Source organism: Sus scrofa, chromosome 5, assembly GCF_054392235.1.
Source record: "Sus scrofa isolate SSC_HxYL_T2T_F1_AM1 chromosome 5, Sscrofa_HxYL_maternal_Yorkshire_Landrace_v2.0, whole genome shotgun sequence".
NCBI classification, from domain to species: Eukaryota; Metazoa; Chordata; class Mammalia; order Artiodactyla; family Suidae; genus Sus; species Sus scrofa.
In genome coordinates this window covers 23050385-23068340 of record NC_139387.1, presented here as the reverse complement: position 1 = coordinate 23068340, position 17956 = coordinate 23050385, and the positions used below count along the sequence as shown (strand labels likewise).

General features: G+C 34.9%; 3 protein-coding genes across 4 annotated transcripts in view; 2 read left to right on the top strand and 1 right to left on the bottom strand.

Annotated features, from left to right (window-relative positions):
- The window catches only part of LOC146403204 (uncharacterized), a 732844-nt gene that overhangs the window by 294637 nt on the left and 420251 nt on the right, over positions 1-17956 (bottom strand). The window lies entirely within an intron of this gene.
- Positions 6892-11367, top strand: LOC100513471 (olfactory receptor 6C2-like). The gene has a single exon (XM_084957848.1). It carries the CDS (start codon positions 7020-7022, stop codon positions 7968-7970), a length of 951 nt encoding a protein of 316 aa, XP_084813974.1. The 5' UTR covers positions 6892-7019; the 3' UTR covers positions 7971-11367.
- On the top strand, positions 12928-17783 carry LOC100155959 (olfactory receptor 6C2-like). The gene is made up of 2 exons (XM_001928759.4): positions 12928-14364; positions 16634-17783. The coding sequence occupies exon 2, from the start codon at positions 16821-16823 to the stop codon at positions 17781-17783; it is 963 nt and encodes a 320-aa protein (XP_001928794.4). The 5' UTR covers positions 12928-14364; positions 16634-16820.

The window sequence follows — 17956 nt, the reverse complement described above, 5'->3', positions numbered from 1 at the left end:
CTTGAGAGTATGAAGCTCTTCATACTCTTATTTATCTCATTCTTCATAACTTTCCATATTTCTCTCCCTAGTCCTCTGTGTCTGGGCATGTGGAATACATTTGTCTCTCTAATATTTTATTTCTAGATTCTTGTTCACTCCTGAAATATTGTTCTTTTCCTTCTTTAGCTTGTCCTTTAGATAAATCCCATTCATCCTTTGGATCTCAGCATAGTGGCAATGCCTTGGGGACTTCCCCTGTGGCTCACATCATAATGTCAACACCTGGGGAAATCTTTCCCTGGCCTCTTCCCAAAGCGCACTTTCTTCCCATTTTCCCAAACCCTCCACCCCTATTGCAATAATCCTTTTGCATAAAGTCTGTCCATACTAAGTCTGTATTTATTTATTCTGTTTATGGCAAAATATAATAGTATGGATACTTTCTGAGTTTATTGCCCCTTCAATCCTATTAAAAAGTAGACATTGAAAGTTCCTGTGTGGCACAGTGGGTTAAAGATCTGGCATTGCCACAGCTGTGGCACAGGTTGCAACTGTGGTGCTAGTTCAGCCCCAGGCCTGAGAGCTTCCACATGACATGGGTGTGGCCAAAAAAAAGTACACAAAATTATTCTTCCAAACAATACTTTTGAGACTTTATGAGATCACATAGCAACAGATAACCTCTCCTGTGGTTGTGAAGAAAAAGAAAAACAACCTAGTCATTGAGGATATATGAAGTCAGGTGGAATTTTATCAGAGACATTCACTCTACTCCTATAAACTGAATTGCTCCTCCTGCTTTCAGGGAAGACAAAGGAAGCTCAAACTATCTCCTCACCTCTGCTCCTCTTTTGCTCTGTGTACCCAACAGGATTTTCATTCATCACTTTACATATACAGTAATTGAAATACAATAATACAATTATGAAAAATAACCACAACCACTAGAATCAGGGTGCCTTGATTTTAATCCTAATCTTACCAATTACTGGTTGCAGGACATTAGGTGAGTTGTGCAACTATAGGAATTTGATTTCTTGGTCTGCAAAGTGAAAACAATGGTAGCTGCAGCATATATAGAGCTGTGAAGACATGAGATCATGCACATAAAGAGCGCTGAAAAGTTTCTGGTGCTTAGCAGATATTACTGTTATTATTAATCCTTAAATTGGACAATATCATGCCAGTGTTCTCCCAGCAGCACCACATCTAACCCAGAACTGTATTAATTTACAGCCTGGTCCCTTTTCAGTGTAGCTCAGCTTTAAAGATATTTTTCTCCCTATCTTCTAGCTTGAATCATTTTCAATGAGGAATCTGAGATTATCTGTCCTTAGACCTGCTTTATTGAGATTTTCATGTCACTTGTTCTGAGGAATATTTTTATTATTATTATTGATTTACAATCTTTCATCAAGTTCTGTTGTACAAAAAAGTGACCCAATAACACACATTTCCCTGTGCTGTGCAGTAGGATCCCATTCTCCATCCATTCCAAATATAGCGGTTTGCATCCAAAATACCCCCAAAATGCCCATCCATCCCACTCCCTCCACTTCCCCCCTTGGGAATACTGAGTCTGCTCTTCTAAACCAGGATCTTTTTCTGCTGTTTGTTTGTTTGTTTTTAGATAAGATCATCTGTTTCATATTTTAGATTCCCCAAACAAGTGATATCATACTGTATTTGCCTTATTATTTCTGCTTACTTCATTTAGTTTGAGAGTCTGTAGATCCATCCATGTTGCTGCAAATTACATTAGTTTGTCTTTTTATGGGTGAGTAATATTCCATTGGATATATGTGTCACATCTTAATCCATTCATCTGTAATGGACATTTAGGTTGTTTCCATGTTTTGGCTATCAGGGGTACATATATCGTTTTAATTAAAGTTTTGTCTGGATGCATTCCCAGCAGTGGAATTGCTGGATCATACGTTAGCTCTTTATTAAGTTTCCTGAAGTATCTCCATACTGTTTTACATAATGGTTGTACCAATTTACATTCCCACCAACATTGGAGGATAGTACTTTTTTCTCCACACCCTCTCCAGCATTTGTTGTCTGTGGACTTGTTAATGATGGGCACTCTGACTGGTGTGAGGTGTTACCTCATTGTAGTTTTGGTTTTCATTTCTCTAATAATTAGTGATATTGAGCATTTTTTCATATTCCTATTGGCCATCCCTATGTCTTCTTTGGAGAAATGTCTGTTTAGGTGCTCTGCCCACTTTTCAATTGGATTGTTGGTTTTTTGGTTTATGAGTTGCATCTGTTGTTTGTATATTTTAGAGATTAGGCCCTTGTCTGTTGTATTGTTGGCAAAGATTTTCTCCCCTTCTGTGGGTTGTCCTTCATTTTTTTTTTTAATGGTTTCCTTTGCTGTGCAAAAGCTTTTGAGTTTGATTAGGTCCCATTGCTTTATTTGTGTCTTTATTGTTATTATTCTAGGAAGTGGATCACACAAGATATTCCTGTGATTTATGTCAAAGAGCATTCTGGCTATGTTTTCCTCTAGGAATTGTATACTGTCTGGCCTTATATTTAGGTCTTTAATCCATTTTGAGTTTATTTTTGTATATGGTGTGAGATAGTGTTCTACTTTCATTCTTTTACATGTAGGTTTCCAGTTTTCCCAGCACCATTTATTGAAGTGGGTATCCTTCTTCCACTTTATTTTCTGTCCTCCTTTGCCATAGATTAGTTGACCATAGGTACTAGGGTTTATATTTGGGCTTTCTCTCCTGTTCCATTGGAATATATTTCTGGTTTTGTGCTGGTACCATTTTGTTTTGATGACCATAGCTTTATAGTATTGTCTAAAGTTAAGAAGTTTGATTCCTCCATTTTCATTTTTCTTTTTCGATATTGCTTTGGCTATTTGGGGTCTCTTGTGTTTCCATACAGATTTTAAAATATTATGTTCTAGTTCTGTGAAGAATGTCTTTGGAACTTGATAGAGATTGCATTGAATCTGTAGATTGCCTTGGGCAGTATAGTCATTTTGACAGTATGGATTCTTCCAATCCAAGAGCATGGTATATATTTTTATATGTTTGAGGAATTTAACTCAAATTATGATAAGGATTATTATGGTCATTGGTGTGATTTCCTTTGTTTTTATCCCTCTTGGTGATTATTGACCTGTTTTGTTTTATCATCAATTTTGTACATTTTCATACAATTTTATTTTTTAGGGCCACACCTGTAACACAAAGAAGTTTCCAGCCTAGGAACTGAATCAGGGCTGCAGCTACCAGCCTATTGCACAGCCATAAGCAAGGCTGTATCCGAGCCATATCTGTGACCTACACCACGGCTCATGGCAATGCCAGATCCTTAACCCACTGAGCAAGCCCAAGGATTGAACCCACATCCTCATAGATCCTAGTCAGGTTCTTGACCCACTGAGCCACAACAAGAATTCCCATTTTCTTTTTTTTTTTTTTTTTTTTGTCTTTTTTGTTGTTGTTGTTATTGTTGTTGCTATTTCTTGGGCCGCTCCCGCGGCATATGGAGGTTCCCAGGCTAAGGGTCAAATCGGAGCTGTAGCCACCGGCCTATGCCAGAGCCACAGCAACACGGGATCCGAGCCGCGTCTGCAACCTATACCACAGCTCACGGCAACACTGGATCGTTAACCCACTGAGCAAGGGCAGGGACTGAACCCGCAACCTCATGGTTCCTAGTCGGATTCATTAACCATTGCGCCACGACGGGAACTCCAGAATTCCCATTTTCATATATTTTTATTTCTTCCAATACTTTTCTGTCTTTCCTGCCCAGCCTCTGCCATGTATAATTCTTAACTCCAATTGATCTAACATGTTAGATCACATAATATCATCCTGTAGGTTTTTAATCTACTTCTGTCTTCAATATCTTTACTTTTTTTTATAATAACTACAAAGCCTTTTATTCGGTATTATTTATAATGCTATTAAAGTCATCCAGTAAATTTCTTAATTCAGGTATTATATTTCAAACAATTTGGTTTGTGTGTTTTGTTTGTTTTTTTTAGGGCCAGACCTGCAGCATAAGAAATTCCCAGGCTAGGGGTCGAATTGGATGTGCAGCTGCAGGCCTGTGCCACAGCCACAGCAATGCAAGATCTGAGCTGCATCTGGGACCTATGCTGCAGCTTGTGGCAACACTGGACCTTTAATCCACTGAGCAAGGCCAGGGATCAAACCAGCATCCTCACAAACAGTATTATTACAGGTTCATAACCTGATAAGCCACAATGGGAACTCCTGGTTTGTATGTATTTCTTAAGTAGGAATTTCTCTTCTGTAGTAGCTAGCTAGAATACAAAAATATTTTCACTAAAATAATACAGACTCTTCAAAAAATTATAAAAATGGAATCCTCCAAAAACTACATGTAATATCAATTTATTTATTAAATATATAGTTATATTCATATATTCATTTAATAATAGCAAAAATATAGTTATTTATACAATGAACTTGTTTGTTTTAATCCACTATTATAGTGACAAAATATAATGGAACTAAATTTAATTAAATTTGAGATGTTAAATAGGTCCCTAAAAAAAGATTTATATTTATCTTTATAATTTATTAAGCAAATTCAAGTTATGATCATTGTTTACATATTTTTAAATATTAAATATAATATCTTTTGATAAAGTTGCTGATTTATAATCTGAAAATATTTTTCCAGAGTATTAACATTAGTTATCTCTAGATTATGATATCATGTAGATTTTATCTGATTAATTCTTGGAATAGTTTTATTTATTCACATGAAAGGTAAATGCAAGAGAAAAGCTGGGCTCTTTGATCCTCAGAGTGATTTGGATGATACAAATATAAATAAAAATTATTTAGAATTTCACCTTATCTCATTCTTATTGTCTGTGCTCCAATCCCTAAGATGTTCCTTCTGCTTTCCCCTGTGGCTCCTACTCCTCAGAACTGCATGTTTTAGGCTTTTGGCCAACATTATGACACAAAGATTCCATAGTTTTTTTATTGAACCTGGGTCTCTGAGCACCCTTCTGTTGATTCATTAAGTTGTAAGTGTGCTAAATAAAAGAAACATCAATCTTATTAATGTATCATCAACTTCTCCCAGCCCAGGAAGTCAGGATATCAAGATCTCTAAAACCTGAGAGAATTCTTGGTAATTCTCAGTCTCAGAGCTGTTTTTATTTTCAGCAAGACAAAGTGTTTCTTAGACTTGTAAGAGCCGCTATGTATGAGGAAAATTTTATAGTATTTGGTGATGAATAATAGAATTACACATCCCAAATGGCACATGAATATAGAGTGAGATTATGAGCAATAGAGACCAGAAAGACACAAATAGAGGTTATCTTTAAGTAATGTTGCTAAACAACTACTTGAAGTTATGACTGACTGGCAAAAAAGTAAGTACACTGAAGTCTTTATTTTCATTGTCCTTTTTAAGATACAGTCATAAATTCCTATGCTAAAAAAATGCATAAATCCATCTTTACCAAATCAAAGCTTTTAGGGTAAATTTTGACATATGGTAATGGAACTAAAAATTATGTTAGATGTAATTTAAAAAATAATTAACTTTGAATAGATAAAAACCATGGGACAGGTTGATTTTAAAGCATTAGTTGGAGTTCCCATTGTGGCGCAGCGGAAATGAATCCGACAAGGAACCATGAGGTTGCAGGTTCGATCCCTGGCCTCGCTTATTGGGTTAAGGATCTGGTGTTGCTGTGAGCTGTGGTATAGGTCACAGATGCGGCTCAGACCTGGCGTTGTTGTGGGTCTGGTGTAGGCTGGCAGCAACAGCTCTGATTAGACCCCTACCCTGGGAACCTCCGTATGCCGCAGGTGCAGTTGTATAAGGACCAAAGACAAAAAAAAAAAGCATTAGTTAGTACAGTATAGTTTGAGAAATATCAAGACAGTAAATGCCTACCTTATTTTCACTCACAACTTAACAAAAACAAAAAATACAAATAGACATGGACACATACACAGATGAGGTCATCACTCCCATGTAAAACGAGGTCATACACACTCATGATTTATCATCTCATTTGGCATCCCTCCCTTCACTACAAATGCTGGTTCTTGAGGAAGTCTAAATAAACAGAAATGAATGCACTGCATTCTAAGTTTAACATCCTTGATGTGTAATATCGAGGAGAAACTGAATCTCATGGATGAACCTCATTAATTTTGAGAAAAAAATATTTACTTCTAGAACCCTGAAAATGCACTGCAGTGTGAAAGGATGAGTTCAGGGTCACAGTGATGCCCTAAGTGCCCATGACTAGGACAAGGAGAAGAAGTTGAGCTGTGGAGTGTTTTTCACAACATCCCAGATTCACTTGCCTATGGTTGTACCCTGGGTTGCCCTTAATTTGAGGGAAGCTTTCAAAAGTCCTCAAGCAAAGAAAAACCAAAGCCATTTCCTTCCCATAGTAGTATCTGCAAACCCTGAAGCTTTACTGAGGACACAATTTGTGTGTGTGTGAAAGTTGAGCCTGCTACATGTCAGTAGGAAGAGTATATTTTGAAGGAAGACAATAAAATGTATAATGACATAAAATAATTTCCATTCTGTGAGGGGAATTTCCTATTTGTTCACTGACATCGGGAAATCCAAGCACGGGAGGCACTGAATGAAGGCCGAAAATAATTGAAGGTGATGTCTGTAATTAATTGGAGCAAGCTGAGGAAAAATTTTTAGAAAATTCTCTCAGAATTACAAGGTATTCGACCACTAGCTTATATAACTCATGGCTAGAAATGCTAAGCCATAAGCATTGTGAACAAAAATAAAACTATATGATCAGAGACCAAGGCAAGGATTAGAATACAGTTACTACTTGTATCCGCAATAAAAATACTACTCGTAAACAAGATGTTCACTTCAAGACAGTCAAGCCAGTTTTTTTGTTATTGTTTTTTGGGGTTTTTTGGGGGGGCATTTCTAGCCATTGCTGAGTCCTCATTTTGGCTTCATTGCACTCTTTTCAAGTATCTCTGAATTCTTCCTGCAGATTGGGCAGAAAGCAAGAATCCATGATGAGAAATCACACAATAACAACATTCATCCTTCTGGGACTGACTGATGACCCACGAATGAAAGTTCTGATTTTCATCTTCCTTTTCTTTACCTACATGTTGAGTGCAGCTGGGAATCTGACCATTATCTCCCTCACCTTCATAGATTGCCGTCTTAGGACAGCCATGTACTTTTTTCTCCAAAATTTCTCTTTCTTAGAAATCTCGTTCACAACGGCTTGTATTCCCAGATTTTTGTACAACATAGCAACGGGTGACAAAATCATTACTTATGCTGCTTGTGCTGCTCAAATATTTTTTACTTACCTTTTTGGGATAACGGAATTTTTTCTTCTGGCCACCATGTCCTTTGACCGCTATGTAGCCATCTGCAAACCCTTGCACTATGTAACCATCATGAACAACAGAGTCTGCAATAGGTTAATCATCAGCTGTTGGATGGCTAGTTTGTGCATCATAATCCCCCCACTAAGCCTGGGCCTCAATCTGGAATTCTGTGACTCTAATGTCATCGAACATTTTTTCTGTGATGCCACTCCTCTGCTAAAGATATCATGCTCAGACACACGGTTCATAGAGAGAATGATTTTAGTGTGTGCTGTGTTGACATTCATCTTGACCTTTGTGTGTGTAGTTCTGTCCTACATTTATATCATCATGACAATTCTAAGATTCTCTTCCTCTCAGCAAAGGAAAAAAGCCTTTTCGACCTGTTCTGCCCACATGATTGTGGTTTCCATCACTTATGGCAGCTGTATATTCATCTACATCAAACCTTCAGCCAAGAAAGAGGTGGCTCTTAATAAGGGAGTTTCCCTGCTCATTTTTTCTATTTCACCCACGTTGAACCCTTTTATTTATACCCTGAGAAACAAGCAAGTGCAGAAAGCCTTGAATGACTTGATCAAAAGATTGCATTCTTCAAAAAGTAAGACAAAAGGTACTTGATTCATCATGATGAAAGCATGAATATTCCTTCAACATTTCTGGTAAAATTCTAATCATACTAGAGTTTTTGATAATCTCTTTTCCAGTTTTATTAACATTTTGCAATTTCTTTAACTTTACTGATGGGGAACTATTACCGTTTGACTCTTCTCTTCCGTATCTATTTAACAATTCCATCCACATGGATATGTTTATAATAAAATTTGAGTTAAAATTTATAAATGGGTGTAATGCAGTAATAAAAAACACACATTTTTGTAAGAATATGTTATAATTCCAGAACTAAGAAAAATATGATCAATTGAAATACTGTAAAAATTCTAACCGGAGCAAATACCTGAAAAATTGTCAGTACAAATTTATCATTTTCAGTGTTTTGTTATCTTATAGCAAATAACGGAAATCCCTGGGTGAGAGAGAGAAAACAAAACAGCTTGATCCTGACACTAAGTATGGCATAGATTGGAGAAGAGTGAATAAAGATACTTTAAAATGCATCCGAACAGAATGAATTTAAATAGAAATGGAATATAAGATCTCAACAGTCACATGATGAAAAAATTTAGAAATGGCACAGTAAAGTCAAACTTCAATTAATGAATTGATGCACATTCAATGGAACATAGAATTATAATACAATCTACCAACCACAAATTCAGAAAAACTTGAATATTTTTGTCCACCAGCTTAAAAAAAAAAAGAAAAGAAGAGAAACGGATCCCCTAACATAACTTAAATCCTGATTGTAGATGCATGCAAGTGGAGTTTTTAAAGTCTACAAATCAGACATAAAATTCAAAATGTAAATATTTAAAATAAATCCTTTAAAATTAAGTGCATAATACCAATTAAATATCAATTAAAAATTTGAGGGTGAAATTATAGCATATCTAACAAGACACAACACACTAAAAATCTGTTTTTAAAGCATATATATCTCTAAAAATCTGTAGTATAAGGTACATTTGTGTATATAAATTTTTACTTGAGAGTAATTTATGTACCTACACACATTTTATATTATTTTTTAAGTAGATTGAAAACAAAGAGACTCATACTCATCCGAAACAATTAAAAAATAACATAATGAAACAAAGAAGACTGAACAATGAAAGTTTAAAATAAAAAGCAAAAGCAGTTAACTGTAAAATTTAAAGTGAACAAATCGGAGACTGGTTTTCTTAAAACTGTGGAAAATATAATCTTACATCCCAAATATCGGGAAAAAGGCAGAAAGCAACATATTAAAGATTAATAATTAGAAACAAGATATAAATATCAATACTTAAGAAATTCAAATACATGTAAATACATGCTGCATTCAATTTGACAACAAAAGACAGAAAAATTAGAAGCAATAAAAAATTCTTGGCAAGACAGGAAAAAAAGAAATTACAAATCTGAATAAAGCAATACTGATAAAATATACTGGGGAAGTGAATAAATTTCTGTCTTTAATGTAGAAACAGGATAAATTTTTTTTAAAAACTCTCATTAACTTTAAAAAAAAATCCTAATTAGTTTCGGCTTAAATTGATCCATTCCAAATCATAGAAAAAGAAAACAACACAATTGCATTTTTAAGTGTAAAAATAGAATTTTTCTATATAAAATATCTGTAAGTACATTTTAGGAAAATATTAAAAGAAAAAAGATTATGAACAACTATATTTTAATCTACCATGAAAAGCTAGATCTCTGTAAAATCTATCCACACACTTTATCATATGAATTTTTAAAGTTAGACATCATAAGAATAGATAAGTAGATGCTTAAAAACCTTTAATAAAATTTAATAGTCATGAAAAATCACAAGTAAAATAGGAATATGTTAAAAAAACTATTTATAAAAATATTTTGAAAAAATAAAATACCAATACATTGTAAATGTAAATCAGGAAATAAATATGGATGCTGAGTCTCCTCCTTGTTATTCAGCATTGTTTTGTATGATATTAAAAAGTCATAAGAAAATAAAAGTCATTATAAATACTAGACAAAAATACAAAAGTAACTTTTTGCAATTTGAATATGCATGTTTTAAGTATTGCTAATTCTGAATACAAAAGGTGTTTATAATGTATGACAGCTAAGCATTTACATGGTAAGTTAATTGGCAGCATCTTTTATGTCTGTATCAGTAAAAGAAATCATGCCTATGGATTAATATTTTAATTTCATAGAAAGACATACAAACTCTTCTGCTAACACTGAAGAGGGTATAAATGCAAGAAACTAATAGACAATAGAATTTAGAAAAGCATTTAAGTTGGTTAAGTAAGGACTATATTTTAAAAAAAAAGTGGTCTACTTCTGTATACCAATAAAACCTGAAAAGCAAACTAAGTAACTAATTTAAATCATAACAATAACAAAGGGACTTCACTAAGAAGTGAAACACGGTTTTCTAAATGAAGAAAGAGATAAAATCCATTTAAAGATATAAAATCATGAAAATATATAATTTTAAAAGTTATCTCATTCTTGGATGCAAAGCAATAGACCAAAAGTATTATAATTCACCTAAAACTAACATAAAAATTTAATGCAATTCTCATTAAATTCCAACAGTTATGCTATTAATCACATATAATTATTTCCAGATGCACTTGGAAAAATAAAACTCACAAATATCCCACAAATGTACAAATAAGATCCACTGAAATAAATTTAAAATATGTATTGGTGGAGGAATAGTTAATGCACAGAGCAAAAAAATATAGAAAAAGGAGTATCCACAGTGGCACCATGGGATCAGCAGTGTCTTGGAAGTGCTAGGACCCAGGCTCCATCCCTGGCCCAGCACAGTGGATCTGGGTTAGGTCTCAACTATGGCTGGGATCTGATCCCTGGCCTGCGAACGCCATATGCCATGGGGTGTCCTAAAACAAAAAACAAACAAACAAACAAAACAAAAACAGAAAAAGATGTGTATAAGTAAGGTAATATGTTCAATTACAAAGATGGAATTTAAATTCAGTGTGAAAAGAATTATTTAATGAATGTTGTGACTACAACTTCTTCTGTAAGTAAATTTGTTAGACCTATTTTTTTACAACGTGCACAATGGTTTAAATGACTGATACTATCTATAGATGGATCTATCCGTAGATCAGTAGATGGATCATGTATACACACATATACTGCGTGTGTGTATTTTATTTTCTGGAAGAAAATACATGATGCACGGTTAAAACACTTCTCAATGGAAAAAGAACACTAAAATAAAGGAAAGGAGTTGCCTGCAGTGGCTCAGCAGTTAATGAACCCGAGTATCAATGAGGACATGGGTTCTATCCCTGGCCTTGTTCAGTGGGTTAGGGATTCTGCGTTGCCATGGGCTGTGGTGTAGGTAGCTGACCTGCCTCAGATCCAGCCTTGCTGCTGCTCTGCGTAGGCCGGCGGCTGCAGTGCCAATTTGAACCCCAGCCTAGGAACTTCCATATACTGCATGTGAGTCCCTAAAAAGCAAAAAATAAAATAAATAAATAAAATAAAATAGTGTTATACTTCCGAGTATATGTAATTTAAAACACTTCCTGTACACGATGTAATATGTCGATTTGTTTCAATAAAAATGGGGAAAAAGGAAAACGATCTTTTCTACCCAGAGGAAATACAGTTAGTAAACAAATACATGGAAAAAATTATTTATCCTTGAGAGTAAACAAAGAAATACAAGAGAAAAATCTTTAAAATAGCATTTTATATCTACTAAAATAGCAAAATCACAGCTTTTTAGTACAGTAATTTTCAAAACGGAATTATCAAGTAGTCATACTTGATGGCACTGTAAATTATTAAATACTTTTGGAAAGAATACAGCAATAAAGAACAACAGCCATAAATACAGTAAAAAATAAAAATTAAAAATAAAACATTTTATAAATCAAAAGACATTGTACAGTAAATCCAAAAAAACATGTGCTAGATTAATATTTAAATTATAAAAAGAGCTCTTACATATAGAAACAGGATATACAAATAATCCAAAAGGAAGTGAAGAATTGGAATAGATAATTTGCCTATGAGCAAATCAAATTTAGAGACAAATATATAAATATATAAAAATTTAGTCAAGCTCATTTGCAGCCCATGCCAAAATGAAGTGATATTGAGATAGTGGGGCTGTTGAAAAGACCTCTTACCCTTCCTACTTATTAGAACCTGTGGGAAATGGCTACTCTTCACTGCGTCTGTTGAAATGTAAATTGCAATGTAAATGCAATTGTAATGATAACTGTAAATGAAATGTAGATCCAAATGTAATTGTAAATGAAATGGAAGTTACAATATTGCATCCTTGTGTTTACTTAAACTGCTATAAGAAAATAAACTAGTGCACAGAGATAGACAACTTATCAGTGGCTGCCTGAGTGGGGAAGGGCAGGAAGGAGAGGGCACAGGGAAGAACAGAGATGCCCACGGACCCTTGGGGCTGATGGACATTTTCACTCTTTTTATGGTATTAATGTTTTCACAGGAGTGTACATACATCAAATTTTAAAATTGTACACTCTAAATATGTGCAGTTTACTGTGTGTTGATTTTCCTTTGTAAAACTATTAAGAAAAGTAAGAAAATGAACAAAATAACCTGATACTTGTTATCCTCTTTGTCCCCAAGGACACTGGAGCCAAAGCACTTTTTTTTTTTGTCAGTTATTTTGCTTTTGCCAAATAAAATTACTCCAAAGAGTCATTAGTGACTTCTGAGGGTAAATCACCAAGGACCTTTTTGAAATTCATTTATTTGAAGAGAGAAAAAACTGGGGAAAAAAAAAGAAAAGATAAGGTTGGTATTGTTCAAACCTTTTTCTCTGTCCAAAGATATAGAAATACCAACTCTTTCAAAAGAGGAGAGAGTCTCTGCCACTGGGATAACTTTTTTTTAACCTTTTAAATGTTAATTTATACATAAAAATATTTTTTAGGCCTTTCCTGAGAAAGTCAATCCATTTATTTATTTATTTATTTATTTATTTATTTATTTATTGGTGACAACAATCTCAGGGAGCTTTCTACACATTCAAAAATCATGTGAAGGTGAAAAATGATGCATGAGCAAAAGTGAACAGAAGTTCACATTAAAATCTTCATAAAAACCAACCATTTTCACATATGTGGCTTTAGGAATTGCTATTTTAATCACCTTAAGGAAGTTATAATTGACTCACAGAAAGGTAAGTATAATAAGTTTTTCAACATTAGTAATATTTCCCTTTGTTTAACTTTGGTCATACTTTTCTCTGAGAAAAAATAGTTCAACTGCCTGCATTAAATTCAGATATATAAGCTATGATTTATATATGGTATAAAGACTTCAAAAATATATGTGAGATGTCTTAATATAAGTAGGTGGATATATAAATGAGAATCCTAATACAATGTATACCCAGAAATGACATAAGCCATACCACAACCTCAAAATGAAAAATATACAAGCTCTGCGTAGGAATGTGTGAGTGTGGGTACTTCTCCCTTCTTCTCTCATTGGCAATCCCTGCCTCCTTCCACATGTTTATTGAAAGATAGATGAACCAAAATCTATTGGTTATATGTCAGTGTCAATTAGTTTATTGAATTATATCTTATAATACTGTATAATATCTTGTAAGAAAAAAATACCGTTTTTGAACACTGAGTAATGTCAATAGCATGCTGAGTTGTTACATAGTGATGCATATGTAGCCTGAGAGATAAAGAGAAAGGATGACCCCCAAGACTTGGTAGACTGCAACCATCATTCTCTACTACTTCTGAAATTAATCTAATATATATATATATATTGCATATGTCCCAAAATTCTCTGGGAGGGTTCTAGTTTTCAGGCAAACTATGAGCCGTAGGTCAGCACTTTGTCCCCACACTGGTGTCTGCCAGTGTGTGTTTAATACTATGAACTGGGCAAACCAGAAGATATGGCCCTTCTCCTGCTTCAGTATGAATAAAACATAGTTAAAAAGCAATGAAGAGAAAGTCTTCATGAACAAATAAATTGTGGTTTCAAAGGGAAACTTTTTCAAAAATTGGCATAGGATAACAAGCACTAGGATATAGTGAAAATTGAGAACTTTCAATTACCCCACCACAATAATTAATTCTGAAAGCCCAAGCAAATTACTGTGCAGTAGCATTGGGCATAAATTTAGCATCAGAAAACCCAGGATATCTCTGGAATTAACATTGCATTAATAGATAACAGTGAAGAAAGAAACACAGTGTCAATGAAAATACAGTTACTTAATTGAAAAACCAGGGAGGGAAGAGAAGGCTGTTATAGCTTTTGTCATAGTTGTAAAGATTATTTCAGCGGTTCCCATTGTGGTTCAGTGGTTAACGAATCGACTATGAACCCTGAGGTTTCGGGTTCAATTCCTGGCCTTGCTCAGTGGGTTAAGGATCCAGTGTTGCTGTGGGCTGTGGTGTAGGTCACCGACACAGCTTGGATCTTGGCATTGTTGTGACTGTGGCATAAGCCAGCGGCTACAGCTCCAATGAGACCCCCTAGCCTGGGAACCTACATATGCTGCGGGTGCGGCCCTAAAAAGACAAAAAGACCAAAAACAAATAAATAAATAAAGATTATTTCATAGTGCGCCTTAAAAAAAAAAAACTCTTCTTTAAAAGGAAAAAGCTCTTACTGTAGCACAGGGAACTATATACACTCTCTTATGATAGAACATGATGGAAGATAACATGAGAAAATAATGTATATGTGTATGACTGGGTTACTTTGCTGTACAGCAGAAATTGATACAACATTGTAAATCAACCATAATATAATTTTTTAATGAAAAATATAAAAAAATGAGTGGCAGGATAAATAGAAGTCACCCAAAAGATGCTTCCCCAAATTTCAAATTTTATTGCATATTTTTAAGTTACTCATTTACTATTTTCTCTCTGTCTTAGAATATTTGTGCCTTGAGATAAGGAAAATGTTGTTTAAATGATATTAAAAGGAAATTTACTTTCTTATAAATAAAATCTAGCTACAGAAATAAATAAATAAATGGAAAAGCAAAATACCTATAAAATTTCCTAGTCATAGACTCAGATTTACAAAAAATTAATAAAAATATTCATTATCAGAATTTAAGCATAAATATGAAGAAATATTTTTGTCTGTGTGTACTTGATAAATTTGGGGTATATAACTTTATTCAGAAAATATTCTTTATGAGAACTGCACAAAATGTATCAGAGGAAGTTTTACTTCAAATGAAAATCAGTGATGATTACATTTACTCAGTTAAGTTGCAAAATACAGGGCAAAATATACAAGGTAAGTGCTTACTATAACAACTGGCACAGAATGGATGATTAATACTATAATAACTGACACAGAATACATGGTTAATTCATGGTTAATACTTACTATAATAACTGGCACAGAATGGATGGTTAATACTATACTAACTAGCACAGAATACATGGTTAATACGGGCAGAGGGAAGAGAGCACCCAACCACGTGGATGATCATAGCTTCTGTTTTAGTGACACTGAAACGGACATGAGTGGTTTGTACAAGCAGGTGTTTGTGAGTCAGTTCAATACATAAGCAGGTGTGCTTGGTATTCAAGTCAATAATATTAAGTCAGAAAAATTCATTGCTGGAAACAGAAATTTAGTCTTCCTTAGGTGAAAGATGTTATATAAAATGGTAGGAATTGTGGATTAAATGGAGAGAGGTGTATAGTCAGAAGGGAAGAGCAACTAAGAGGTCTAAGAATCCAAGCAGGCACAAAGATAACTTAGAAAAATCATATGTGTAAGTTTACAGTTCCTTTATCAAAGTAGTTCCTTTAAGAATACAACAGGAGTTCCCGTCGTGGTGCAGTGGTTAACGAATCCGACTAGGAACCCTGAGGTTGCAGGTTCGATCCCTGCCCTTGCTCAGTGGGTTAACGATCCTCCGTTGCCGTGAGCTGTGGTGTAGGTTGCAGATGCGGCTCGGATCCCGCGTTGCTGTGGCTCTGGCATAGGCCGGTGGCTACGGCTCCGATTGGACCCCTAGCCTGGGAACCTCCATATGCCGTGGGAGCGGCCCAAGAAATAGCAAAAAGACAAAAAAAAAAAAAGAAGAAGAATACAACAAAATTGTGTTTACTGAATGGTATTTTAAATAACAGCTTATACATTGATAGAGAAATGTGGAAGGAAGTCGAAGGAGAGAAGCTTATACATAGTCTCTGTGTAATGTCTCCCTTTGTTCATAGGAGAAAACAACTTATCTACCAAAAAAAAAAAAAAAAGAAAAAAAAAAGAAAAGTCTTAGAAAGCTGGAGCAGAGATTTACTGTCCCATTTTGACAAAGACAAAATTGTTAACCAGAAGCATAATTTAATGATTTTTTTTTTACATAGCTCTGAATATGGAAGAATGTGGGGAGGCAAACAGCATTTTGCTATTCCTGAAATTGCACTATATTAGCAATATATCCAGGCATACGCCTCTATGTATATTGGGTTTTTTTTGTTTGTTCGTTTTCTGGCTTTTTAGGGCCGCACCCATGGCATATGTAATTTCCCAGGCTAGGGGTGAAATCAGAGCTGCAGTTGCCGGCCTACGCCACAACCACAGCAATGCAGTTTCCAAGATGCATCTGCGACATTCACCACAGCTCATAGCAACACCAGATCCTTAACCCACTGAGTGAGGCCTGGGATCAAACCCGCATCCTCACGGATACTAGTCAGGTTCATTAACCACTGAGACATGACGCGAACTACAGCATAAGCATATTGTGATTTAAATATAATATGAAAATATACTGAATATCGAGCTGATTAAATTAGATTTTACACAAGTTAGATACCCTAAATAATAACCTCTGAATTATTGGGCATGCAGGCTGGACAGAAGTCATCAGTGATGAGAAACTATACAATAACCACCTTCATTCTGCTGGGACTGACAGATGACCCTGAGCTGCAGGTTCTGATTTTTATCTTTCTATGTCTCACCTACACGATGAGTGTAACTGGGAACCTGACCATCATCACACTCACCTTTGTGGATTCCCACCTGAAAACACCTATGTACTTTTTCTTAAAAAATTTCTCTTTCTTAGAAATCTCATTCACAACGGCCTGTGTTCCCAGATATTTGTATACTATAGCAACAGGTGACAATATCATCACATATAATGCTTGTGTCATCCAAGTGTTTTTTACTGACCTCTGTGCAGTAACAGAATTTTTCCTCCTGGCCACCATGTCCTATGACGGCTACGTGGCCATCTGCAAACCCCTGCATTATGTGGCCACCATGAGCAGCAGAGTCTGCCAGAGGCTTGTTTTTTGCTCTTGGGTGGCAGGATTGTTGGTCATAATCTCCCCACTCAGCCTGGGGCTAAATCTGGAATTCTGTGACTCAAATGTTGTTGATCATTTTCTCTGTGATGCTTCTCCTCTCCTCAAGATATCATGTTCAGACACCTGGTTCATGGAACAAACTGTTTTCATCTGTGCTGTGCTGACCCTCATTTTGACTCTTATGTGTGTAATTCTATCCTATATGTATATCATGAAGACAATTTTAGGATTTCCATCTGCCCAACAAAGAAGAAAGGCCTTTTCCACCTGTTCTTCCCACATGACTGTGGTTTCCATCACTTATGGCACATGCATGTTCATCTATATGAATCCTACAGCCAAGGAAGAAGTGACTACTAATAAAGTGGCTTCACTACTCATTTCTTCCATTTCGCCTACATTAAATCCATTTATTTATACACTGAGAAATAAGCAAGTGAAGAAAGCCTTCAATGACTCGATAAAAAGAATTGCATCATTATTTAAAAAGTAAAAGAAAATAGTAATCAATAAAGTTAAAAGATAAATGGCTGCTAAACCTTTCTATTGAAACTTATACTGTTCTTTTTTATTTAATAATCTTATTTCAGTTATGTTTTATTTCTCTGATCCTCTTTAGATTTATTTATTTACCTTGTATCTTTTTTTTTTTTTTTTTTTTTTTTT

What these genes read in the sequence shown, in the direction of transcription:
- LOC100513471 (XM_084957848.1), top strand. Translation starts at nt 7,020, where the DNA reads ATGATGAGAAATCACACAATAACAACATTCATCCTTCTGGGACTGACT.
- LOC100155959 (XM_001928759.4), top strand. Translation starts at nt 16,821, where the DNA reads ATGCAGGCTGGACAGAAGTCATCAGTGATGAGAAACTATACAATAACC.